At 53.1% G+C, this 26,664-nt stretch overlaps 2 protein-coding genes across 2 annotated transcripts; one reads left to right on the top strand and one right to left on the bottom strand.

The window, feature by feature from the left end:
• Positions 1–5,450: 5,450 nt before the first annotated feature.
• IUM83_15436 (NPP1 protein) lies at positions 5,451–15,422 on the top strand (the record flags this gene model as incomplete). Its single annotated transcript, XM_067940251.1, has 3 exons — positions 5,451–5,573; positions 14,854–15,118; positions 15,193–15,422. The coding sequence occupies 3 exons, from the start codon at positions 5,451–5,453 to the stop codon at positions 15,420–15,422; spliced, it is 618 nt and encodes a 205-aa protein (XP_067784620.1).
• Positions 15,423–24,381: 8,959 nt separating this feature from the next.
• Positions 24,382–26,245, bottom strand: IUM83_15435 (uncharacterized protein; the record flags this gene model as incomplete). The annotated part of the gene is made up of 2 exons (XM_067940250.1): positions 24,382–24,491; positions 26,062–26,245. The coding sequence occupies 2 exons, from the start codon at positions 26,243–26,245 to the stop codon at positions 24,382–24,384; spliced, it is 294 nt and encodes a 97-aa protein (XP_067784657.1).
• Between the last annotated feature and the right edge of the window lie 419 nt (positions 26,246–26,664).

Here is a 26,664-nt window from a genome sequence, read left to right as displayed (position 1 = left end):
CTCGGGTGTCTCGTAGGGGAAAATGGTGTTCGCCCTGACCCGGAAAAGGTCAGAGTGATCAATGAATGGCCAACGCCTTCAAGTGTCAAGGAACTGAGGCAGTTCCTTGGCTTGGCCACGTACTTGCGCAAGTACGTGGAGGACTATGCGGGCAAGATCCGCCCGCTGTCACAGCTTCTTAAGAAGGAAGCTGTGTGGAATTGGACAGCCGATTGCCAAAAGGCATTCGATGCAGTCAAGCGGGGCTTGACTGAGGCGCCGATCTTGGCAGTGGCTGACCAAGATCGTCCATTTCATGTAGTGTGTGACGCATCCGACTTCGCGATCAGATGTGCGTTGATGCAGCACGATCACGAGGGCCGTGATCGTGTCGTCTACTACCAGTCGCGTCAGCTGAAAGCAGCTGAGCGTAATTATCCGGTACATGACAAGGAACTCCTTGCCATGAAATATGCACTCGCAAAGTTCCGAGTGTATCTACTTGGAAGTAGACCGTTTGTAGTCTACACCGACCATGCTTCACTGCGTACCGCAGTGAAGTCGCCACACATTTCACAAAGAATGGCGAGATGGCTCTCATTCTTTGCGGAGTATAACTTCCGGGTCGAATACAAACCCGGAAGGTTGAATGTGGTAGCCGACCCGTTATCACGTCGGCCGGATTATGCAGAAGATGCTGACGTCAATGCCATTGACGCCATGCGAACGAGCACACCCACGTCGTCTCTGTTGGACGACGTGAAGGCCGCGTACGCGCACGACGCGGACGCGAGGCTCTTGCTGGTCTCTCGCACAACACCTTCTGACAAGGCTCGTCAGAAGTTGCCCAAACATCTTCGTGCGCGTGCACACCGCTTTCGAGTGCACGACGGAATACTGCTTTATAATGCAGTCGACGACATGCGATCCGCGTTGTCGTGCCGAATGACCATGACCTGCGACTCAGGATCATGTACAAGTATCACGATGCCCCGTCTGCAGGACATCTCGGACGTGAGAAGACTTACGTCCTTCTCACGCGCGACTTCTACTGGCACCACCAGTATAAGTGGGTGCGCAAGTACATCCGTGCTTGCGAGGTATGCCAACGCGTAAAGCCTGCGCCATTCGCGCAGGCTCCATTGAAATCACTACCGACTCCGTCGGAGTGTTGGAAGTCCATGTCTTTGGACTTCATCTTTGGTCTTCCCCCGGATAGCGGAGGGAACACCGGTGTTGTGGTCTTTGTAGACCGCTTCAGCAAGATGGCACATCTTGCTGCGGTGCCAGCAGAGGTGACCGCGAAGCAGACGGCCCGTCTGCTCGTCGACATGGTGTTCAAACACCATGGCATGCCGTCCGACATCGTGTCGGACAGAGACCCGCGCTTCACAGCGCACCTGTGGCAAGAAGTGTTTACACTTCTTGGGAGCCAGCTTTCCATGCCGACTGCGGATCATCCGCAGACGGACGGTCAAACGGAGCGCGTGAATCGCGTGCTCGTCGACATGTTGAAGAGCTACGCTCACTCGTTCCAATACTGGAGCGAGTGCTTATCGATGGCAGAATTTGCCATCAATAACTCAGTGCATGCCTCGACCGGGCATACACCGTTCTACGTGAATGCCATGCGGCATCCACGCCTACCGAGGTTACTCGGAGTGATGGCTCCCACTTTAAGTGGGGGAGGATCTACGACTGCAATACAGCAGCCGCAGAAAACCGCTGGCACTTGCACAGTGTCAGCTGCAACAATGGACAAGCCACATGAGTCTGCGCCCTGCGCAGACTCCTTCACCAACAAGGCCAACGACCACGGGTCTGCGCAGGGCGCAGACACCGCAAAGAACCACGCAGAGGCCGGGCCTCTAGCGGAGAGCGAGCTGAATGACTTCAGCTCGGATGCAATCAGTTTCATCACCAAAAGACAAGCCGTAATTCGGTTTGTCCAAGACGCAATAGCAGCTTCTGTTGATCAACAGAAGCTGAACGCAGACAATGTGGGCAGAGGCAACACAAATGAATTCAAAGTTAGCTCATTGGTTTTGTTAGCTACTCAAAACCTGTCTAAACATGCAGTTTCGGATTTCGGAGCAAGCAAGCTTGCTCCGCGCTTCATCGGGCCGTTCACTGTGTTGGCACGACACGGCAACGCTTACACGCTAGACATACCGTCTAGCATGCGCCTCCATCCGACCTTTTACGTCGGACGGCTGAAGCCATACCTGCAGCACGAGCCATTTAGCTCGGCTGACCCGAAGCCTCGGCAGGAGCCGAGGCAGAAGCGGAGGACTTAGCCTCGGCGACGAGCAGCCTCTCCTCCAGCGTGCGGACGCGCTAGAGCAACCCCTTCATCTGGGTCCCCAGCTCGACCTGGATGTTCGAGGCGGTCTGCGAGACCGCTGCGACCTGAGCCTTCTGGTTCACCAACTCCGGATTCAGGGCGGCGTACTCAGCGCCCTGCAAACGCTCCACGGCGGTCACCCGGTCGTGGAGAGGCGGTAATTGATCTGCCCCGGGCTGATCATACCCGGGGCGTGTTCCCACCCCCGCCACCGCTGATCCGTGACGCCCACGGCTCAACCCGCTGGATTGTTGAGCGGATTGTTGACCATAGTATCCCGAAAACGAACCCTCAAGGGGCTCGTTTTCGTATTCGTTGGAGAGGATTTCATCCCCATCAAGATACATGGGTGACACGGAACGTCTTGCTGGAGGACGTTCCGAAAATGGTGAGGGCGTACGAAGAGCAGTACGCGCTGGTGCAGCGGAAGTAACACGAGCGCTGCGATCATCGCTAGCGCCCGAACCCTCACATGCTAAGAACTTAGCACGGAGCTCTTTGAGACTCTCGGGCACACGGAACGACGTGTACCCGTTCAGGTCGCGGCCGCTCAAGCGGACCGCGCCTGGGAAGCACTTCGTGCACTGAAAGCCCTCGGGCACAGCGCACGGCACATTTGCCTCCTCAGCAGCAACATGAAGTTGCTCCAGCTTTCCACGCTTCGAGTACGTCTCGAAGCGATCACGCGCTTGCTTAATCCGATCACGGTAAGCATCCGGCTTAGTGTTGAAGTTTTCAACAAAGGCGTTCCAACTTTGACAAAGTGCCTGCCACTCGGGCACTTTGCTGCGAGAAGACGTCTTCTTGCTTTGAAACCATCGGAGCTCATGAAAGCGTCCGATGTAGTAATCGCGCCTTTGATGCGTTTCCGCATCAAAGTGCAGCTCGGCAGCTACAGCGTCATCTTTGATGGCGCTGCATACATACAGCGGCACCTCATTCGGAGGTACCGAATTCCCATACCGGTCCGCAATCTCGGGCGCGGACGGCATCCACGGATCGCGCGCTGCAGGCGCAGCACGCGGAGAGCCTTGAGCTTTGACATCACGCGCTGCAGCAGCAGCGCGCGGAGTACTGAGAGCCCCAGCGGAAGCGGGTGGGGTATCACTCTCAGTACGCGAACGCTTCGAACTCGAAGCGTCCGATTCGTCCCCTTCACGCGGACGAACGTTCTTGGCGTGACGGTCGAGCGATTCGCTCGACACTGAGTCCTTACGCTTTGATGGCGAGTCCTCCTCGCCCTCCATGTCTTCATCGTCGTCGTCGAAGTCGACGACGTCGCCGTACTTCGCCTTGTGGCGTTCGAAGTAGTCGTCGATGGAGAGATGACTCCCCACCGACTTTGTGGACTTCTTCTGAGGCGCGCTCATCGTTGAATGAGCGCGGATTTCTTCTCCAAACGCGGAGAATTGACGAATGGTCAATTCCAAAAGATTGACATGCGGGGACCCCGCGCGTCTAACCTTAAGGGGGGGATGGTGTAACGGGGTTACACGCACAAGTGGCTACAAGCCACTTGTGAATTTAACAGATAGGTTATCTGTTAAAAGTTTTAGATACTTCCTCACATTGGTGTAAGACACACCGATGGATACATTGAAGTGGACCACCACAGTGAGTGGTCCACACATACCCAAAAGATCCGAATGTTGTCTCCTGACCGTCTGCTGAGCACGAAAAGGAGACGAAAATATCGGGAGACGGACCCTTGAGGTTGCAAGGCTCCCTGTTTTATTGGGAAGACGCATCTCGGGTTCGTCTCGTCGGAGGGGTGCAGAATTGCGAAATTCGATGTGATTTTTGTCCGAATAAAAAGCTATTCCACGCCGAAATTTCATGACATTCCGCTTTATTAGCGATCTCTCACTTATCTAGGAAAAATGTAGGAATTCTCGCGGGCAACAAAGTCTCTCTTATTGCTGGTGAAGATACGCTGAGTTGTGTCCAATTATGGCAAGCTCCACGAGCGCTTAGAAGGTGCTGGACCAGCTAGGCGGAGCGTAGTTCCGAGGGATAGCTCGGATACCCCGCGCTTGCGAGTCGAAGCCAGGAGAGGCAAGCTCTCCATTCCTACCCTAAATATTTTTTGTGCCTGCTCTTGAGTCATGTCTAATCTTGTCGCAAAAGCGTCGTCACGCTTTGGTATATGGTAGCACTTGAGCAGAGGAAGTAGCAGCTGAAACACTCAGGCAAGATGCCGTCGCCGTAGCAATCAATACTTGATTGTTCTTGAACGGGTAAATTGTGATCTGATTGAGTTTTAGTCGTGCTTCGCTTTCTAGCTCTCACTACTGGACTACATGACTCTCTTCCTTATCATCTAACATGTGACTTGAACTGCAACTTCAATTTAATTTTGAGCGGCGCACAGCCAAGAGCGGATCACATCTGCCGTGTTCATCCGCTAGAAATGGTCGTGTTCAACATGAAGTTTTCGTCCTCACAGCTGTCTCGATTTGACTCGTAGCAGCTTCGATATTCTCGTGACAAATCTAGTTTCGTAGCCAGCCTCTGCTGCCGATTCAGCAATCCGTTTTACTAGGTTGGTCCAGTCCTAACATGTTTTTCGAAATTGTTTACGAGGTAGATCGTGCGTGCCGACTCGCTTTAACGGCGGGTAGCCTCTTGTCATGAATGTAGCCATTCCCCTCTCGTAAGCTGTAGGAAGAAGTATTTCTCGACGCCGATAGAGATCCTTTATTGCGCTGCGCTACCCACTTAGCGTCCCCAACACTGACGCTTTTGCGCTTCTCCAACAGGAACGCCTCAAAATCACTCGGTGTAAAGTCTGTGAGGTCGAGCTGAACAGTGCTTGTAAAATACATCGGTGGCTCGTCGCGTTTACTTGATCGAATCCATCGAGATATAACCGCCAAGCTACCTCGATGCGCGCGCTGTGTTTTGGAAGACACGCACGCATCCCTTACATCTTGGATAGTGACTTCTCTTGTTTCACTCCCATTTTGCGCAGCAGCCCAAGTCGACGGTGCGCTGGCCGATTTGGGGAGGGTACGTCACCAAAGTGGTGGCTGAAGGGAACACGTCATCGCTGCACGTCGAAGGCGCTGAAGATAGACTGCACGACGGTGGGGTACAAGGCCAGACAGACTCAACGGAGACCGGGGCCATGATGGCGCTCGAAGCCAAGCTGGGCTCGGTGGCGTTCGAGGTCGAGCTGGACTCGGTGGTGCTCGAGGTATTCGAGGCCAAGCTGGACTCAGTGGTGGGCGGGGCCGAGCCACTCTTGGAGGTGGGCCGAGCCGAGCCGCGCTTAGAGGTGGACAGCGTCTGGCTGGGCGCGCTCGAGACAGGTTCTCCTTGACTTGCTTGGTCGCGCTGCGGGTCTTCATGATGCAGGATGGATCGACTTGATGGCGTGAATTGTTTTGTACCAATCCTAGCGAGTCGGATGTGTTGCCTACGAAACCCGTGCCACTCGTTTGCCTTTGTGAGTGTATACAAATTTCTATATGGCCACTAGCGCTATCACTCACATTTTTGTCGATTTGGCCGCGATATTTCCTACGATTACATATTGCCGCCTTCTCTAATTTCGCAACCCTACCAGGCCTTCTTAATCGAACTTTGAGTATAATCACCATGGCACTAAAGCCAGCTTATGAAACTGCAAAACAGACGTCGGGTTGAATAATTTTAGCCCTCAGAACTACTTTACATAGCAAGATGGAAAAGCTCCTCTCTGTAGCAGAAGAAGGCACGATGCCTAGTACGGTTCGTTGCTGGTTGAAGCTAAAGAAAGGTGAACCACTAAGCAGTTGCCGTATCAAAGGACGAGTGGCTCGATTTGATTTCACAGTCGTTTGTCATTGTGAGCGAGAAAACCCCGAATGGCCGGATGATTCGCGCCATTCGGACTTTCTCGTCCTCTAAGGACTCCTAACTTGCCTCTATTCTGAGTTTTAACTTTACCACATGTCATAGCAAATCCCAACCTACACCCTAGTCTCGCCTATCTTGTTCCCAGTTCAAGACGTCGACTTGGCCAAAATGAGTGAAACGCACAATACAAAGTGCCATATACGACCTACGCTTCACCGACAATCACCAAAGGCTGGCCTTGTCGCCATCGACTTCATGTGCTGGCTCAGCGTACTCCCTAACACTAATATGTTAGTTACTATACATGCTATTTACTATGCATGTTAGCTAACTGTTCGTTAGTGTCTAGTGAATTTAAGCTAACATGTCAGTAGAAGTTAGAGCGATAAGTGTGAACCCGACGACTAGAAAACTTGAAATCGAGCTTCCAGTCTCCTTTGCTGTATATAATAGCGTCATATCCTTCTGTGACGTCATCTTAGTAACACGTTAGCTAGTGGGCTGTTAGCCGATTTTGCTGAAGTACCGATTACAATTGTTTCCAACGAATTTTTGGGCCAGCCTTGGGTGTTTTCGACTAAAAACGTCGGAGTGTTCTCCTACAAAGAACCAATTAAGCTATCTTATGGTTTCAATTTATGAAGAATTATCCAACAATGTGAGAGACATCCATATGCAAATATGGCTCACGCTGAAGTTGAATTACAGGATTGGGTGGTACTCGCAAGATGTGAATTCCTCGTGCACCATTGCTGTTTATTGCACGCGCTTGGATAGGCCCTAAACTGCGTCTTGTGTTCGCTTTCTTATGGAGTAGGCTTTGTTTCTACGCTTTTCATTGTTCCCTTTGTTGCCAGACACGATGGCGAACCTAGTCGACAAGCTCAAGTACAAAAGATCAGTCCGAGACCCGCGAAGTTCGACATTAACGAGTTCCTATCCAGGATCTACAACAACGACATATGCCGCGGGCGCAACAAGAAGATTCTATGGAGTCGAGAGCGCGTCTCCTCACATAAGGTGCAATTTGGAAACTGTTTCAGAGAAGGAGATTTTCGAGGGCCTTCTAAAACAAAAACGCGATAGAATGGAGGTCAACCACACGGGTGTGATCGGCACTACCGAGGAGAAAACTGATGAACCGCCACCTTAATCGCCAGCTAAACGCCCGAAGCAACGTACGGTCAAGAATTCAGCTGTAACAACACGGGTAGGTTCACTAACATATGCTGAACGTGCTCGAATCACTGAAGGTTAGCGAATTTCGTATTTCGGACTGATATTCCTTTTCGAGCCGTAGATTCTGATGCTATGCGAGAGCTGCTACAATCGTTGCGCCCGGCGTACGTGCCGTTTAATCCAAGTGCTAAACTATGTCCGGTTCGCTTTTAAACGACGTCTTTCACGCTTCCAAGTGATGGCTGGTCTGACATCAACGGTGTGCACATGCGTGCTTATTGTAACGGGGTACACACACAAGTGACAACTATCACTTGTGCGTGACGATAGTCACTAGTGGTTCTTACAGACAGATGTCTGTTAGAAGATAGATACTTCCTCACGTTGGTGTAAGTTACATCAATGGCTACACTTTCGGCCACCAGAATGAGTGGCCTGCATATAACCAATAATCCTATTGGTAGAAAGCAGCATATTTCTACCAATCAGAGACGTACATGTCAACGGGGCTCTGGCGGCCAACGCCTTTCATAGATGATAAACAGTGTTAGCAGATTTAGGAGGAAAATCAATTCACAAACAATACAGTTCTCATTTTACCTGAGTTAAGTCACTTGGAATCTTTATTTGATTTATATTGTACTTGTGGACTCAAGTATAATTAATTCAAATTATTAACAAACTCCTACGCTTCCTCATACATGTGGCGCGACGTGTAAGCTAAAGTAGTGAGCCAAAGTAGGCCCACTACACCTGGTAGCACTTTGTAGTCTGTCCAACGACCGACTGCTTGACGTTCGTGCAGGGTGTACGAACGCGGAGCCGAGAACCGCATGAGCACGGAGGTGCCCATGGAGGTTTAATACGCCTGCAACGCATGTTGCAGGCGCTGACTGCCCCACCTGTCTGACCCAGAGTGGGAAGCCCTTCAACGACTGTCAACAGTCATTGGGGAGGCGGCGATAGCTACGATGGTGCGTACGCTATCGCCGACGGAGCAACATGGTGTTGCTTTAGGATTCATCATGAAGGAGCAGCGCGATGCTGCTTCCTCAGCGACGGCGTCGTCGGGGACGACACCGCGTACTCAATCATTAAAATTGAGCGTAAGCAATTATGTGGGAAGAGAGGGCGAGCCTCTCCTCCGATGACTTGTCGAACTCGACACAGCCATAGCGGCTCGACGTATCGCCGACCCGTTGTCAAAGGTTGCGTTCGCCATGTCCTGCCTTGGCGGACGCGCAAGGAGTTGGGCGTATGGGCGCCGACTCTCAGATCCTACGTGCTTTAGCACGTACGAGATATTCAAAGAGGAGCTCAGACAAGCGTTTGAGCCCCCCGCAAAATGAGTTCCGGTCGAGGGCGGAATTCCTGGACCTGCAGCAGGGTAAGCATGACGTATATGCTTAGGCGCAGCGTGCACGGTACTTGGTCTCGAACATCGTGACCAATCCAATTGACGAGGCGACTAAAGTCGTCACGTTCATGAAGGGACTGTGAGATGGGCCTGTGAAGACCTATCTCTTCCGAGAGTACCCGAGTACTCTCAAGGCTGCAATCACCCTTGCCATCCAAGAAGCGTTTAGCCTGCGGCAGATTAAACTCCATGCGAATGTGCCGAGGTAGCAACCGCGCTCGGTAGTGAGGACTGGAGGATCCGGAACTAATGGACCTCTCGAATGCAACGGCTGCTGGCTACCATCAGCAAGGAGACAATATACGATGCTTCCGTTGCGGAAGGATCGGTCACTTTGCTCGGGAGTGCACAGCTCCCATACCCCCTGGAGGTGGCCGTCGTGGCGATGCTAGGCATCGCCGCGGACCAACAAAACACGCGAACATCCAGTAGGCGCGGGGCGCCCTACTGGTAATGCAGTCACGCGTGCCGACATCGGGGACGCGACACTGAGGACTGCAGCCCCCAGTGAGACCAGATCTCGCTGCAAGAAGCAAGATGACAGGCCGAACCTGGTCATCTTGAAGGTAACGTCGAAGAGAGCGAGCGACTCTCTTCGCGCTCTGGTAGATTCGGGCGCGTCGAGCAACTTTGTTCGACTGCGGAGTTTACCGAGACTTGACTTCGAGGAGGTAAAGGTACCTCGAAGTCTTCTGGAGGTACGACTCGCAACAGGTGCCATCGTGAAGACCGAGAAGCGCGTCGTGAACGTGCACTTCTCGTACAAACAACGGGTGTTTGCCGAAAACTTTATCGTCCTGGACCTGGACGATAAGTTCGACGTGGTAATGGCCATACCGTGGCTTGCACGGCATGATCCGGTGATAGACTGGAAGAAGCACACGCTCGTGCGCTTCGGCCGCGACAGCGGAACAGAGAGCGATGGCCCTGTTACCGCAGCACACGCACCAGCAGGTGCGCGCGGCTCACCAGTCGAGACAGCGCTTAGTGCCGCTGTCCCCGAGTGCCCAAGGGGTGCGCGAGGGCGCGCACAAGTGAAACCAACGTCGGCAATGCTGCCGACGTCAAAAGAAAAGATGTACTAGTTCCGGGAACTAATACCCACGTTCAAGCGTGTAAGGGACAGTCCCTGACCCGAAGCGGTCAGGTCGACAACGACGCGTCGGCTCCGGGAGCCGACGCACCCTCGGTCATGAGGGGCTCCGCCAATAACTGGCGTCGAGGTGACGAAGGCGTGTCAACTCCGGGAGTTGACGCCGCAAACAGTGCGGACGGTTGCAAACGTACCGCACTGACGCAATTTGCATGCTGTCGTGCAGCCCGGCTGCACGGCGAAGCGCCATGCGATCAAGCTGGGCTTGATACCGCGCGCCCGTGGACAGGGTCCGCCGGCGAACAACTGTCCACGGCCGGGCCTGGACCAGAAGAACCAGCGTGCGGAGCCGGGCTCCGCACAGCAAGAAGACGGCGCATGCGAAGAACGCTGCGCAATTCTCGGTCCGGGACCGAGACGTCACTAGGACTGTCTGCCGGGCAGACTGAGGCGGTGACGCCGGACGTTGAGACGCTAAGCGTCTTGATGCGTACCGATACTGGATTCCAGTATCGTGAAATGGAGCTCGCTAATCCTCCGACGAGGGCGTGGGAGTTGACTTCGCTTCCAGTCATGAGCTGGAAGCGCTTCACGCACGACTTGCACGATGGACGCATCGAGCAAGTCTGCGTTCTTTCGGACAGCGAAAGAACGAAGAGCGAGAGCGAAGAGCTGAGGCAGCTCTTCATGAGAAGTACCACTGAGAGTGAAGACACTCTCAGTGCGAAGACGAATTGAGAGCGCTTCGAGGAACAGGACTGGGACTCGCTGAAGTCGAGTCCCGATTACGAATTGTTGTAGGAGTACAAAGACGTACTCCCGGAAGAGATTCTTGCGGAGCTTCCATAGGATAAGGGCATACAGCACGAGATTGATCTCGTGCCGGGCACGAAGTACTGTGTCACGCGGCAGTGGCCGCTGCCGCGAGAGCAGGTGAAAGCAATCGACGACTTCTTTGAAAGTCGTCGCAAAGCAGGACAAGTGCGGGAATCAAAGTCCCCGCACAGTGTTCCGACGTTCTGTGTCAAAAAGCCACAGGGCGGATGGCGCATCGTTCATGCGTACAACAAGCTGAACGATGCGACGGTACCGGCGCAGACGCCGATACCGCGAAAAGATGTTACCATCGATTCGATGGCCGGAGCACCGTTTACAGTGCTCTCGACTTGCGAGATGGATTCTATCAGATCCTAATGCGTGAGAGCGATATCCCTCTCACGGCAGTGAGCACGCCAAGCGGCATGCTCTGGGAGTGGCTAGTAATACCGCAGGGGCTTAAGAATGCCCCTGCGACTTTCAACAGGTGCGTGACGCACTTGTTGCGCTCGGTGCGCGACTTCGCGCCGAGCTACTTCGATGATGTGTTCATCCACAGCCGGGATGTGGACGAGAAGACCGACGTAGAGATGCACAGGGTGCATCTCCGGAAGCTACTTGAGCTTATGCGAAAACACAAGCTCTATGCGAACCTGAAGAAGTGTATCTTCGGGGCAAGCGAGATACCCGTCCTCGGGTGTCTCGTAGGGGAAAATGGCGTTCGCCCTGACCCGGAAAAGGTCAGAGTGATTAATGAATGGCCAACGCCTTCAAGTGTCAAGGAACAGAGGCGGTTCCTTGGCTTGACCACATACTACTTGGAAGTAGACCATTTGTGGTCTACACCGATCATGCATCACTGCGCACTGCAGTGAAGTCGCCACACATTTCACAAAGAATGGCGAGATGGCTCTCATTCTTTGCGGAGTATAACTTCCGGGTCGAATACAAACCCGGAAGGTTGAATGTGGTAGCCGACCCGTTATCACGTCGGCCGGACTACGCAGAAGCTGCTGACGTCAATGCCATTGACGCCATGCGAACGAGCACACCCACGTCGTCTCTGTTGGACGACGTGAATGCCGCGTTCGCGCACGACGCGGACGCGAGGTTCTTGCTGGTCTATCGCACAACACCTTCTGACAAGGCTCGTCAGAAGTTGCCCAAACATCTTCGTGCGCGTGCACACCGCTTTCGAGTGCACGACAGAATACTGCTTTATAATGCAGTCGACGACATGCGATCCGCGTTGTCGTGCCGAATGACCATGACCTGCGACTCAGGATCATGTACGAGTATCACGATGCCCCGTCTGCAGGACATCTCGGACGCGAGAAGACATACGTCCTTCTCACGCGTGTCTTCTACTGGCACCACCAGCACAAGTGGGTGCGCAACGTCCGTGCTTGCGAGGTGTGCCAACGCGTAAAGCCTGCGCCGTTTGCGCAGGCTCCATTGAAATCACTACCGACTCCGTCGGAGTGTTGGAAGTCCATGTCTTTGGACTTCATCTTTGGTCTTCCCCCGGACAGCGGAGGGAATACCGGTGTTGTGGTCTTCGTCGACCGCTTCAGCAAGATGGTACATGTTGCTGCGGTGCCGGCAGAAGTGACTGCGAAGCAGACGGCCCGTCTGCTCGTCGACATGGTGTTCAAACACCATGGCATGCCGACCGACATTGTGTCGGACAGAGACCCGCGCTTCACAGCGCATCTGTGGCAAGAAGTGTTTACACTTCTTGGGAGCCAGCTTTCCATGTCGACTGCGGACCATCCGCAGACGGACGGTCAAACCGAGCGCGTGAATCGCGTGCTCGTCGACATTTTGAAGAGCTACGCTCACTCGTTCCAAAACTGGAGCGAGTGTTTGTCGATGGCGGAATTCGCCATCAACAACTCAGTGCATGCCTCGACCGGGCATACACCGTTCTACGTGAATGCCATGCGGCATCCACGCCTACCGAGTTTACTCGGAGTGATGGCTCCCACTTTAAGTGGGGGAGAATCTACGACTGCAATACAGCAGCCGCAGAAAACCGCTGACACTTGCACAGTGTCAGCTGCAACAATGGACAAGCCACATGAGTCTGCGCCCTGCGCAGACTCCTTCACCAACAAGGCCAACGACCACGGGTCTGCGCAGGGCGCAGACACCGCAAAGAACCACGCAGAGGCCGGGCCTCTAGCGGAGAGCGAGCTGAATGACTTCAGCTCGGATGCAATCAGTTTCATCACCAAAAGACAAGCCGTAATTCGGTTTGTCCAAGACGCAATAGCAGCTTCTGTTGATCAACAGAAGCTGAACGCAGACAATGTGGGCAGAGGCAACACAAATGAATTCAAAGTTAGCTCATTGGTTTTGTTAGCTACTCAAAACCTGTCTAAACATGCAGTTTCGGATTTCGGAGCAAGTAAGCGTGCTCCGCACTTCATCGGGTTGTTCACTGCGTAGGCACTGCACGGCAACACTTATACACTAGACATACCGTCTAGCATTAGCCTCCATCCGACCTATTACGTCGGGCTGCTGAAGCCGTACGTGCAGCACCAGCCACCTAGCTCGACTGACCCGTAGCCTCGGAAGAAGGCGAGACAGAAGCGGAAGCATTGGCCTCAGCGATGAGCAGCCTCTCCTCCAGCGCGCGGACGCGCTAGAGTAATGCCTTCATCAGGGTCCCCAACTCGACCTGGATATTCGAGGCGATCTGCGAGACCGCTGCGACCTGAGCCTTCTGGTTCACCAACTCCTGATTCAGGGCGGCGAACTCAGCGCCCTGCAAACGCTCCACGGCGGTCACCCGGTCGTGGAGAGGCGGTAATTGATCTGCCCCGGGCTGATCATACCCGGGGCGTGTTCCCACCCCCGCCACCGCTGATCCGTGACGCCCACGGCTCAACCCGCTGGATTGTTGAGCGGATTGTTGACCATAGTATCCCGAAAACGAACCCTCAAGGGGCTCGTTTTCGTATTCGTTGGAGAGGATTTCATCCCCATCAAGATACATGGGTGACACGGAACGTCTTGCTGGAGGACGTTCCGGAAATGGTGAGGGCGTACGAAGAGCAGTACGCGCTGGCGCAGCGGAAGTAACACGAGCGCTGCGATCATCGCTAGCGCCCGAACCCTCACGTGCTAAGAATTTAGCACGGAGCTCTTTGAGATTTTCGGGCACACGGAATGACGTGTACCCGTTCAGGTCGCGGCCGCTCAAGCGGACCGCGCCCGGGAAGCACTTCGTGCACTGAAAGCCCTCGGGCACAGCGCATGGGACGTTAGCCGCCTCCGCAGCAACGTGGAGCTGCTCCAACTTTCCACGCTTCGAGTATGTCTCGAAGCGATCACGCGCTTGCTTAATCCGATCACGGTAAGCATCCGGCTTCGTGTTGAAGTTTTCAATAAAAGCGTTCCAACTTTTGACAAAGTGCCTGCCACTCGAGCACTTTGCTGCGAGAAGATGTCTTCTTGCTTTGAAACCATCGGAGCTCATGGAAGCGTCCGATGTAGTAATCGCGCATTTGATGTGTCTCCGCATCTAAGAGCAGCTTGGCGGCCACGGCGTCATCCTTGATGGCGCTTCATACGTACAGCGGCACTTCATTCGGAGGTACCGAGTTCCCATACCGGTCCGTGATCTCAGACGCGGACGGCATCCATGGATCGCGCGCTGCACCTGCAGCGCGCGGAGTACTGAGAGCCCCAGCGGAAGCGAGTGGGGTATCACTCTCAGTTCGCGAACGCTTCGAGCTCGAAGCGCCCGATTCGTCCCCTTCGCGCGGACGAATGTGCTTAGCATGAGGGTCGAGCGAATCGCTCGACACTTAGTCCTTGCGCTTTGAGGACGAGTCCTCCTCGTCCTCCATGTCTTCACCGTCGTCGTCGAAGTCGACGACGTCGCCATACTTCGCCCTCTGGCGCTCGAAGTAGTCATCGATGGAGAGATGACTCTCCACCGTCTTCGGGTTCTTCTTCTCTTGGGGCGTGCTCATCGTTGAATGAGCGCGTGCTTCTTCTCCAAACGCGGAGAATTGACGTGCGGGGATACCGCGCGTCTAACCTTAAGGGGGGATGGTCAACCCCACATGAATCTACACGTCTGGTCCGAAGATATCGCCTCGGTCACCTGTAGCCATCGCACTACCAGCTGATGATTGTTGTGGGGGGGGGGGGGGTACCGACTTCTGGTAGCTGGTACCGCTGCACATCCAACTGTTGTTCCTCTCGGCCTTCGACGAGCTGGAGGCCAACGTGTCGTCCGACGACCTGCTGCACCTCAGCTACCTGCAGGCTGCTTGTCGTGCAGAGAACAACACGGTGCTGCCGCTGCTCCCGGCACCGTCGGCAGCTCGCTTCAACGAAGTGCACACTTTAGTCCAGCACTGTACAATGAACGCGACCCAAGACTCGTGGACGAGCTCCGTCAATGCCCCGAAGTGGACATCTACATGCTGGCGTCGGCCTGAGACCCGGCCGGGCGTGCTGCTGTCGCTGGGCCGCTCGAGTTCCTGTAGTCTCCACTGCTGCCAGATTGGGGCGAAGAAGAGCACCACGTACTCGAGCCGCGTCCGCACACGCCCATGCTCTTCCTGTCGCCCGAGCATGTGTTCAAGCTGACGAAGCACACGGCGTGGCTGGCCACCGAGCCGGCGTATCTCCTGGCACCAGGTCTGGGAGCTGATGCGCATCCTGACGGCTGGACCCGCTCGGTGCTGGAGCTCGCGGACACCAACCGTTGCCGGCAGAATACTGAACCGTGAGATGTTCGACATCAGCACTGCGTCTAGGAAAAAGTCGCGGAAGCAACAAATGCCAAGAGCGTCTAAGAAGACCAGCAAGACTCAGAGCCCGCTGACGGACGACGTGTTATACGTAGCCATCGTTTGACAGGTAAACTTACAGCCTCTATAATTACATAAGATCATCAGTATAGATTTATTATCGCACTTACCAGAAATTATAGTGTAGTACCAACCATGTGTTGACGCCCATACTAAAAGTAAGATATTTCTTGGTCTTAAACCAGTCGGCGGCTCAAAAAGTAGGTATTTTTTCGCAGTGATGCCCCGAGACAGGAAGTTGTGCCGAGACAAACTGCAACTGTCCAAAACATCGTTGGAATAGCGCAGATTCTTATCTGCCAAGAACGTTTCCATAGCCATCTTGGGTCAAAAGTTGCATGCTGTCAAAGTTGAGTAATCTGTTTTTGTCCTTAAACTCATGATTTACCTTACCAGCGATTGGTAGTAATATCGATTTCAATCCTTAACCCCTTAGTTCCCGGAACTATTCACGAGGGTAAATATTTACTCCGTCCCATGTATTATTATATACATCTTTGTATATGACATCGCTTAAGAACGTCGGGGTTTGGGGAAAGTATGAATAGATACAGCTGCATATAATGGCGACACCTCCAACATAAAGCGGTGGTATGTTGTCAAAAGAACACGTCAGTTCTGCTAATGTTTGATCGGTCAACATACCAAATGTACATTTTATCGGTTAGTCCAGTCTTTGAAATGTTGCAAACGAACAGCAACGTTCGCTATGCACATTTGACCAATGAAGTGCACGCAAAAATACACGCTTCATTGATTGCACACTGACCAGTACAACTAAATACGTGGCGCCTACAGCTCGTTGACTGCTGGTCCCTCCAGCAAACTAGTTACTTGGTATTTTATTGATTTATATTATACTTGTGGACTCAAGTATAATTAATTCAAATATTAATAAACTCCTACGCTTCCTCATACATGTGGCGCGACGTGTAAGCTAAAGTAGTGAGTCAAAGTAGGCCCACTACATTATTCCTGGTATGAAACCAATTGCGTTCCGTACCAAGTCGACCGTCGGCATATCTCAGACGTCAGAGGTGATTGCCGCCGAAATTGTAGAGGTGGTCTACGAGCTGGGCGATGAAATATGCGTTAGGGTGATGACTGACAAAGCTCCCTCCATGAAAGGAGCTTGGGTCATTATCCTGAAAAGCACCCGCACATTTTTACAATGGTTGTGTTGCCCATGAAATTGAATTTACTTATTAAGGATGTGTGCTGCATCGGTACTTTCTCGAAATTACTTGCAAACGCTACGACGGTGGTTGAGTTTATCAAGGAGCGTGGTTTTGTGGTTGCAGTATTCAAGAAGTTACGGAATCGATTTAAGGTTAAAACGGGGCTCAAAATGACACTTCCAAGGCGGTGGTACCCGCAAGTACAATCAATGCTACAGCTTACTGTTTGCAAGCACGCGGTGCTTTGGCTTCTCGAAAGCGAATACGATCATATTTTGTCGAAGATCAACAACCAAGTGCGTGTCGTAGGATTTCGACAGATTGCAGGTAAAATGAGAACTCTATTGTTTGTAAATTGATCTTCCTCCTAAATCTGCTAACACTGTTTATCATCTATGAAAGGGGTTGGCAGCCAGAGCCCCGTTGATATGTACGTCTCTGATTAGTAGAAATATGCTGCTTTCTACCAATAGGATTATTGGTTATATGCAGGCAACTGGATGTCGAAAGTGTAGCCATTGGTGTAACTTACACCAATGTGAGGAAGTATCTATCTTCTAACAGACATCTGTCTGTTAGAACCACTAGTGCCTATCGTCATGCACAAGTGACAGTTGTCACTTGTGACCGTTGTCATGCACAAGTGGTATTGTCACTTGTGTGTGTAATCCCGTTACACCATCCCCCCGTTAAGCTTAGACGTGTCGGTCTCGACACGTCAATTAATATTGACTGCTTGTCAATTTTTTGGGTTGTGGAGATCCGTGCTCATCCGCAATGAGCTTGACCAAGCTGAAGACCACCATTGCAACAGAGGGTAACTCTGTGTTGCTGAGTACCATGCGCGGTAGCGCGAGGTGCGCCGCTACCACGGGGACAGACAACACAGTGTCTGTGTACGATTCTTCGATGTCGACCGCGTCTATGCGTCGACATCTCTAAGCGAATTTATGTTGCTGACCGTGATCGGGTAAGCAAGCGCCAAAGCACTTCGAGTCCATATCGAGGTGAGGCAAGTATTAGCAACTCCACGCTGTTGCGGTGGAGGCTGGTGTCCGTGCTGCGTGCGCACGGTTCGTTCAGATGGCGGTGCGTGTTAGCAACCGCGACCTCAACAGGTATACTATATGTACACCTGAACGCTTCACTGATCCCCGTGCTAATTATCTAGCACGCGAGCTGTCGGGCGTTGTAGATTACTACAGCGCTCGCACTACCTTCTTGCTGGTAGTGCGTGTTGGGCTTAGTGTTCCTTCACCATGTCCGGAACGTCTTCCATCAGGTCGTTCCGTGGTTCCCATGTGTCGTGCTGGGGAGGGAAACCTCTCCAGCGAATGCGAAAACAATCCGGACCTCGGATTGTTTTCCTATGATCAACAATTCGCTGGACGATCCAGCGAATTTCTCTGCGTGCGTCTCGCAGCGGTGGCGGAGGTGGTGGAAACATGGCCCGATGGTCACCTCCGTGTTGACCTTCGTCTCGTGTCGCTCCACGACCAGGTTACGGTGTGGAGTATCTACAGAGCGCGGAGGTTGCCGCTCTGTACCATCGTGTCCCGGCTGTGGCGGTCTTCCAGACCGCCTTGAACGTGCCGGTCGGGCTGTAGGTCCGACTATATTAACTGCTCCAGCGCGACTACGCGCTGGAGAGGAGGGTTTCCCCTGCCGACTCTGTCTCTTCGTGTCAGACGAGCCATGTGGCTCATGCTGGTGGTATGGCTTTAACAGCCCGACATAAAATGTCGGGTGGAGCCGCATGCTAGACGGTATGTCTAGCGTGTATGCGTTACCGTGGCGTGCCATCACCGTGAATGGCCCGATGAAGCGCGGAGCAGGCTTACTTGCTCCGAAATCGGAAACAGCATGTTTAGGCAGGTTTTGAGTAGATAACAAAACCAATGAACTCACTTTGCTTTCATTTGTGTTGCCCCTGCCAATATTATCGGCGTTCAGCTTCTGTTTATCCACAGAAGCTGCAATCTTGTCTTGGACAAACCGAATTACGGCTTGTCTTTTATTGATGAAGTCGATCGCATCCGAGCTGAACTCGTTCAGGTCGCTCTCCGCTAGAGGCTCAGCCTCTGCGTGGTTCTTCGCGGTGTCTGCGCCCTGCGCAGACCCGTGGTCCTTGTTCCTTGTGGAGTCTGTGCTCTGCACAGACTCGTTTTCCTTGTTCTGGGGGTCAGCGCAGTGCGCTGACCCGTGGTCGTTGGCCTTGTTGGTGAAGGAGTCTGCGCAGGGCGCAGACTCATGTGGCTTGTCCATTGTTGCAGCTGACACTGTGCAAGTGTCATCGGTTTTCTGCGGCTGCTGTATTGCAGTCGTAGATTCTCCCCCACTTAAAGTGGGAGCCATCACTCCGAGTAAACTCGGTAGGCGTGGATGCCGCATGGCATTTATGTAGAACGGTGTATGCCCGGTCGAGGCATGCACTGAGTTGTTGATGGCGAATTCCGCCATCGACAAACACTCGCTCCAGTTTTGGAACGAGTGAGCGTAGCTCTTCAAAATGTCGACGAGCACGCGATTCACGCGCTCGGTTTGACCGTCCGTCTGCGGATGGTCCGCAGTCGACATGGAAAGCTGGCTCCCAAGAAGTGTAAACACTTCTTGCCACAGGTGCGCTGTGAAGCGCGGGTCTCTGTCCGACACAATGTCGGTCGGCATGCCATGGTGTTTGAACACCATGTCGACGAACAGACGGGCCGTCTGCTTCGCAGTCACTTCTGCCGGCACCGCAGCAACATGTACCATCTTGTTGAAGCGGTCGACGAAGACCACAACACCGGTATTCCCTCCGCTGTCCGGGGGAAGACCAAAGATGAAGTCCAAAGACATGGACTTCCAACACTCCGACGGAGTCGGTAGTGGTTTCAATGGAGCCTGCGCAAACGGCGCAGGCTTTACGCGTTGGCACACCTCGCAAGCACGGACGTTGCGCACCCACTTGTGCTGGTGGTGCCAGTAGAAGACACGCGTGAGAAGGACGTATGTCTTCTCGCGTCCGAGATGTCCTGCAGACGGGGCATCGTGATACTCGTACATGATCCTGAGTCGCAGGTCATGGTCATTCGGCACGACAACGCGGATCGCATGTCGTCGACTGCATTATAAAGCAGTATTCCGTCGTGCACTCGAAAGCGGTGTGCACGCGCACGAAGATGTTTGGGCAACTTCTGACGAGCCTTGTCAGAAGGTGTTGTGCGATAGACCAGCAAGAGCCTCGCGTCCGCGTCGTGCGCGAACGCGGCATTCACGTCGTCCAACAGAGACGACGTGGGTGTGCTCGTTCGCATGACGTCAATGGCATTGACGTCAGCAGCTTCTGCGTAGTCCGGCCGACGTGATAACGGGTCGGCTACCACATTCAACCTTCCGGGTTTGTATTCGACCCGGAAGTTATACTCCGCAAAGAATGAGAGCCATCTCGCCATTCTTTGTGAAATGTGTGGCGACTTCACTGCAGTGCGCAGTGATGCATGATCGGTGTAGACCACAAATGGTCTACTTCCAAGTAGTATGTGGTCAAGCCAAGGAGCCGCCTCTGTTCCTTGACACTTGAAGGCGTTGGCCATTCATTAATCACTCTGACCTTTTCCGGGTCAGGGCGAACGCCATTTTCCCCTACGAGACACCCGAGGACGGGTATCTCGCTTGCCCCGAAGATACACTTCTTCAGGTTCGCATAGAGCTTATGTTTTCGCATAAGCTCAAGTAGCTTCCGGAGATGCACCCTGTGCATCTCTACGTCGGTCTTCTCGTCCACATCCCGGCTGTGGATGAACACATCATCGAAGTAGCTCGGCGCGAAGTCGCACACCGAGCGCAACAAGTGCGTCACGCACCGGTTGAAGGTCGCAGGGGCGTCCTTAAGCCCCTGCGGCATTACTAGCCACTCCCAGAGCATGCCACTCCCAGAGCATGCCACTTGGCGTGCTCACTGCCGTGAGAGGAATATCGCTATCACGCATTAGGATCTGATAGAATCCATCTCGCAAGTCGATAGCACTGTAAACTGTGCTCCCGGCCATCGAATCGATGATAACATCTTTTCGTGGTATCGGCGTCTGCGCCGGTACCGTCGCATCGTTCAGCTTGTTATACGCATGAACGATGCGCCATCCGTCCTGTGGCTTCTTGACACAGAACGTCGGAACACTGTGCGGGGACTTTGATTCCCGCACTTGTCCTGCTTTGCGACGACTTTCAAAGAAGTCGTCGATTGCTTTCACCTGCTCTCGCGGCAGCGGCCACTGCCGCGTGACACAGTACTTCGTGCCCGGCACGAGATCAATCTCGTGCTGTATGCCCTTATCCTATGGAAGCTCCGCAAGAATCTCTTCCGGGAGTACGTCTTTGTACTCCTACAACAATTCGTAATCGGGACTCGACTTCAGCGAGTCCCAGTCCTGTTCCTCGAAGCGCTCTCAATTCGTCTTCGCACTGAGAGTGTCTTCACTCTCAGTGGTACTTCTCATGAAGAGCTGCCTCAGCTCTTCGCTCTCGCTCTTCGTTCTTTCGCTGTCCGAAAGAACGCAGACTTGCTCGATGCGTCCATCGTGCAAGTCGTGCGTGAAGCGCTTCCAGCTCATGACTGGAAGCGAAGTCAACTCCCACGCCCTCGTCGGAGGATTAACGAGCTCCATTTCACGATACTGGAATCCAGTATCGGTACGCATCAAGACGCTTAGCGTCTCAACGTCCGGCGTCACCGCCTCAGTCTGCCCGGCAGACAGTCCTAGTGACGTCTCGGTCCCGGACCGAGAATTGCGCAGCGTTCTTCGCATGCGCCGTCTTCTTGCTGTGCGGAGCCCGGCTCCGCACGCTGGTTCTTCTGGTCCAGGCCCGGCCGTGGACAGTTGTTCGCCGGCGGACCCTGTCCACGGGCGCGCGGTATCAAGCCCAGCTTGATCGCATGGCGCTTCGCCGTGCAGCCGGGCTGCACGACAGCATGCAAATTGCGTCAGTGCGGTACGTTTGCAACCGTCCGCACTGTTTGCGGCGTCAACTCCCGGAGTTGACACGCCTTCGTCACCTCGACGCCAGTTATTGGCGGAGCCCCTCATGACCGAGGGTGCGTCGGCTCCCGGAGCCGACGCGTCGTTGTCGACCTGACCGCTTCGGGTCAGGGACTGTCCCTACACGCTTGAACGTGGGTATTAGTTCCCGGAACTAGTACATCTTTCTTTTGACGTCGGCAGCATTGCCGACGTTGGTTTCACTTGTGCGCGCCCTCGCGCACCCCTTGGGCACTCGGGGACAGCGGCACTAAGCGCTGTCTCGACTGGTGAGCCGCGCGCACCTGCTGGTGCGTGTGCTGCGGTAACAGGGCCATCGCTCTCTGTTCCGCTGTCGCGGCCGAAGCGCACGAGCGTGTGCTTCTTCCAGTCTATCACCGGATCATGCCGTGCAAGCCACGGTATGGCCATTACCACGTCGAACTTATCGTCCAGGTCCAGGACGATAAAGTTTTCGGCAAACACCCGTTGTTTGTACGAGAAGTGCACGTTCACGACGCGCTTCTCGGTTTTTACGATGGCACCTGTTGCCAGTCGTACCTCCAGAAGACTTCGAGGTACATTTACCTCCTCGAAGTCAAGTCTCGGTAAACTCCGCAGTCGAACAAAGTTGCTCGACGCGCCCGAATCTACCAGAGCGCGAAGAGAGTCGCTCGCTCTCTTCGACGTTACCTTCAAGATGACCAGGTTCGGCCTGTCATCTTGCTTCTTGCAGCGAGATCTGGTCTCACTGGGGGCTGCAGTCCTCAGTGTCGCGTCCCCGATGTCGGCACGCGTGACTGCATTACCAGTAGGGCGCCCCGCGCCTACTGGATGTTCGCGTGTTTTGTTGGTCCGCGGCGATGCCTAGCATCGCCACGACGGCCACCTCCAGGGGGGTATGGGAGCTGTGCACTCCCGAGCAAAGTGACCGATCCTTCCGCAACGGAAGCATCGTATATTGTCTCCTTGCTGATGGTAGCCAGCAGCCGTTGCATTCGAGAGGTCCATTAGTTCCGGATCCTCCAGTCCTCACTACCGAGCGCGGTTGCTACCTCGGCACATTCGCATGGAGTTTAATCTGCCGCAGGCTAAACGCTTCTTGGATGGCAAGGGTGATTGCAGCCTTGAGAGTACTCGGGTACTCGGAAGAGATAGGTCTTCACAGGCCCATCTCACAGTCCCTTCATGAACGTGACGACTTTAGTCGCCTCGTCAATTGGATTGGTCACGATGTTCGAGACCAAGTACCGTGCACGCTGCGCGTAAGCATATACGTCATGCTTACCCTGCTGCAGGTCCAGGAATTCCGCCCTCGACCGGAACTCATTTTGCGGGGGGCTCAAACGCTTGTCTGAGCTCCTCTTTGAATATCTCGTACGTGCTAAAGCACGTAGGATCTGAGAGTCGGCGCCCATACGCCCAACTCCTTGCGCGTCCGCCAAGGCAGGACATGGCGAACGCAACCTTTGACAACGGGTCGGCGATACGTCGAGCCGCTATGGCTGTGTCGAGTTCGACAAGTCATCGGAGGAGAGGCTCGCCCTCTCTTCCCACATAATTGCTTACGCTCAATTTTAATGATTGAGTACGCGGTGTCGTCCCCGACGACGCCGTCGCTGAGGAAGCAGCATCGCGCTGCTCCTTCATGATGAATCCTAAAGCAACACCATGTTGCTCCGTCGGCGATAGCGTACGCACCATCGTAGCTATCGCCGCCTCCCCAATGACTGTTGACAGTCGTTGAAGGGCTTCCCACTCTGGGTCAGACAGGTGGGGCAGTCAGCGCCTGCAACATGCGTTGCAGGCGTATTGGGGCCCTCCATGGGCACCTCCGTGCTCATGCGGTTCTCGGCTCCGCGTTCGTACACCCTGCACGAACGTCAAGCAGTCGGTCGTTGGACAGACTACAAAGTGCTACCAGGTGTAGTGGGCCTACTTTGGCTCACTACTTTAGCTTACACGTCGCGCCACATGTATGAGGAAGCGTAGGAGTTTGTTAATAATTTGAATTAATTATACTTGAGTCCACAAGTACAATATAAATCAAATAAAGATTCCAAGTGACTTAACTCAGGTAAAATGAGAACTGTATTGTTTGTGAATTGATTTTCCTCCTAAATCTGCTAACACTGTTTATCATCTATGAAAGGCGTTGGCCGCCAGAGCCCCGTTGACATGTACGTCTCTGATTGGTAGAAATATGCTGCTTTCTACCAATAGGATTATTGGTTATATGCAGGCCACTCATTCTGGTGGCCGAAAGTGTAGCCATTGATGTAACTTACACCAACGTGAGGAAGTATCTATCTTCTAACAGACATCTGTCTGTAAGAACCACTAGTGACTATCGTCACGCACAAGTGATAGTTGTCACTTGTGTGTGTACCCCGTTACAATAAGCACGCATGTGCACACCGTTGATGTCAGACCAGCCATCACTTGGAAGCGTGAAAGACGTCGTTTAAAAGCGAACCGGACATAGTTTAGCACTTGGATTAAACGGCACGTACGCCGGGCGCAACGATTGTAGCAGCTCTCGCATAGCATCAGAATCTACGGCTCGAAAAGGAATATCAGTCCGAAATACGAAATTCGCTAACCTTCAGTGATTCGAGCACGTTCAGCATATGTTAGTGAACCTACCCGTGTTGTTACAGCTGAATTCTTGACCGTACGTTGCTTCGGGCGTTTAGCTGGCGATTAAGGTGGCGGTTCATCAGTTTTCTCCTCGGTAGTGCCGATCACACCCGTGTGGTTGACCTCCATTCTATCGCGTTTTTGTTTTAGAAGGCCCTCGAAAATCTCCTTCTCTGAAACAGTTTCCAAATTGCACCTTATGTGAGGAGACGCGCTCTCGACTCCATAGAATCTTCTTGTTGCGCCCGCGGCATATGTCGTTGTTGTAGATCCTGGATAGGAACTCGTTAATGTCGAACTTCGCGGGTCTCGGACTGATCTTTTGTACTTGAGCTTGTCGACTAGGTTCGCCATCGTGTCTGGCAACAAAGGGAACAATGAAAAGCGTAGAAACAAAGCCTACTCCATAAGAAAGCGAACACAAGACGCAGTTTAGGGCCTATCCAAGCGCGTGCAATAAACAGCAATGGTGCACGAGGAATTCACATCTTGCGAGTACCACCCAATCCTGTAATTCAACTTCAGCGTGAGCCATATTTGCATATGGATGTCTCTCACATTGTTGGATAATTCTTCATAAATTGAAACCATAAGATAGCTTAATTGGTTCTTTGTAGGAGAACACTCCGACGTTTTTAGTCGAAAACACCCAAGGCTGGCCCAAAATTCGTTGAAACAATTGTAATCGGTACTTCAGCAAAATCGGCTAACAGCCCACTAGCTAACGTGTTACTAAGATGACGTCACAGAAGGATATGACGCTATTATATACAGCAAAGGAGACTGGAAGCTCGATTTCAAGTTTTCTAGTCGTCGGGTTCACACTTATCGCTCTAACTTCTACTGACATGTTAGCTTAAATTCACTAGACACTAACGAACAGTTAGCTAACATGCATAGTAAATAGCATGTATAGTAACTAACATATTAGTGTTAGGGAGTACGCTGAGCCAGCACATGAAGTCGATGGCGACAAGGCCAGCCTTTGGTGATTGTCGGTGAAGCGTAGGTCGTATATGGCACTTTGTATTGTGCGTTTCACTCATTTTGGCCAAGTCGACGTCTTGAACTGGGAACAAGATAGGCGAGACTAGGGTGTAGGTTGGGATTTGCTATGACATGTGGTAAAGTTAAAACTCAGAATAGAGGCAAGTTAGGAGTCCTTAGAGGACGAGAAAGTCCGAATGGCGCGAATCATCCGGCCATTCGGGGTTTTCTCGCTCACAATGACAAACGACTGTGAAATCAAATCGAGCCACTCGTCCTTTGATACGGCAACTCCTCAGTAGTTTACCTTTCTTTAGCGTCAACCAGCAACGAACCGTACTAGGCATCGTGCCTTCTTCTGCTACAGAGAGGAGCTTTTCCATCTTGCTATGTAAAGTAGTTCTGAGGGCTAAAATTATTCAAGCCGACGTCTGTTTTGCAGTTTCATAAGCTGGCTTTAGTGCCATGGTGATTATACTCAAAGTTCGATTAAGAAGGCCTGGTAGGGTTGCGAAATTAGAGAAGGCGGCAATATGTAATCGTAGGAAATATCGCGGCCAAATCGACAAAAATGTGAGTGATAGCGCTAGTGGCCATATAGAAATTTGTATACACTCACAAAGGCAAACGAGTGGCACGGGTTTCGTAGGCAACACATCCGACTCGCTAGGATTGGTACAAAACAATTCACGCCATCAAGTCGATCCATCCTGCATCATGAAGACCCGCAGCGCGACCAAGCAAGTCAAGGAGAACCTGTCTCGAGCGCGCCCAGCCAGACGCTGTCCACCTCTAAGCGCGGCTCGGCTCGGCCCACCTCCAAGAGTGGCTCGGCCCCGCCCACCACTGAGCCCAGCTTGGCCTCGAATACCTCGAGCACCACCGAGTCCATCTCGACCTCGAACGCCACCGAGCCCAGCTTGGCTTCGAGCGCCATCATGGCCCCGGTCTCCGTTGAGTCTGTCTGGCCTTGTACCCCACCGTCGAGCAGTCTATCTTCAGCGCCTTCGACGTGCAGCGATGACGTGTTCCCTTCAGCCACCACTTTGGTGACGTACCCCTCCCCCAAATCGGCCAGCGCACCGTCGACTTGGGCTGCTGCGCAAAATGGGAGTGAAACAAGAGAAGTCACTATCCAAGATGTAAGGGATGCGTGCGTGTCTTCCAAAACACAGCGCGCGCATCGAGGTAGCTTGGCGGTTATATCTCGATGGATTCGATCAAGTAAACGCGACGAGCCACCGATGTATTTTACAAGCACTGTTCAGCTCGACCTCACAGACTTTACACCGAGTGATTTTGAGGCGTTCCTGTTGGAGAAGCGCAAAAGCGTCAGTGTTGGGGACGCTAAGTGGGTAG

This window comes from Phytophthora cinnamomi (assembly GCF_018691715.1).
Source record: "Phytophthora cinnamomi strain GKB4 chromosome Unknown Contig87, whole genome shotgun sequence".
NCBI lineage: Eukaryota > Oomycota > Peronosporomycetes > Peronosporales > Peronosporaceae > Phytophthora > Phytophthora cinnamomi.
This window is presented reverse-complemented; position numbering and strand designations above follow the sequence as displayed.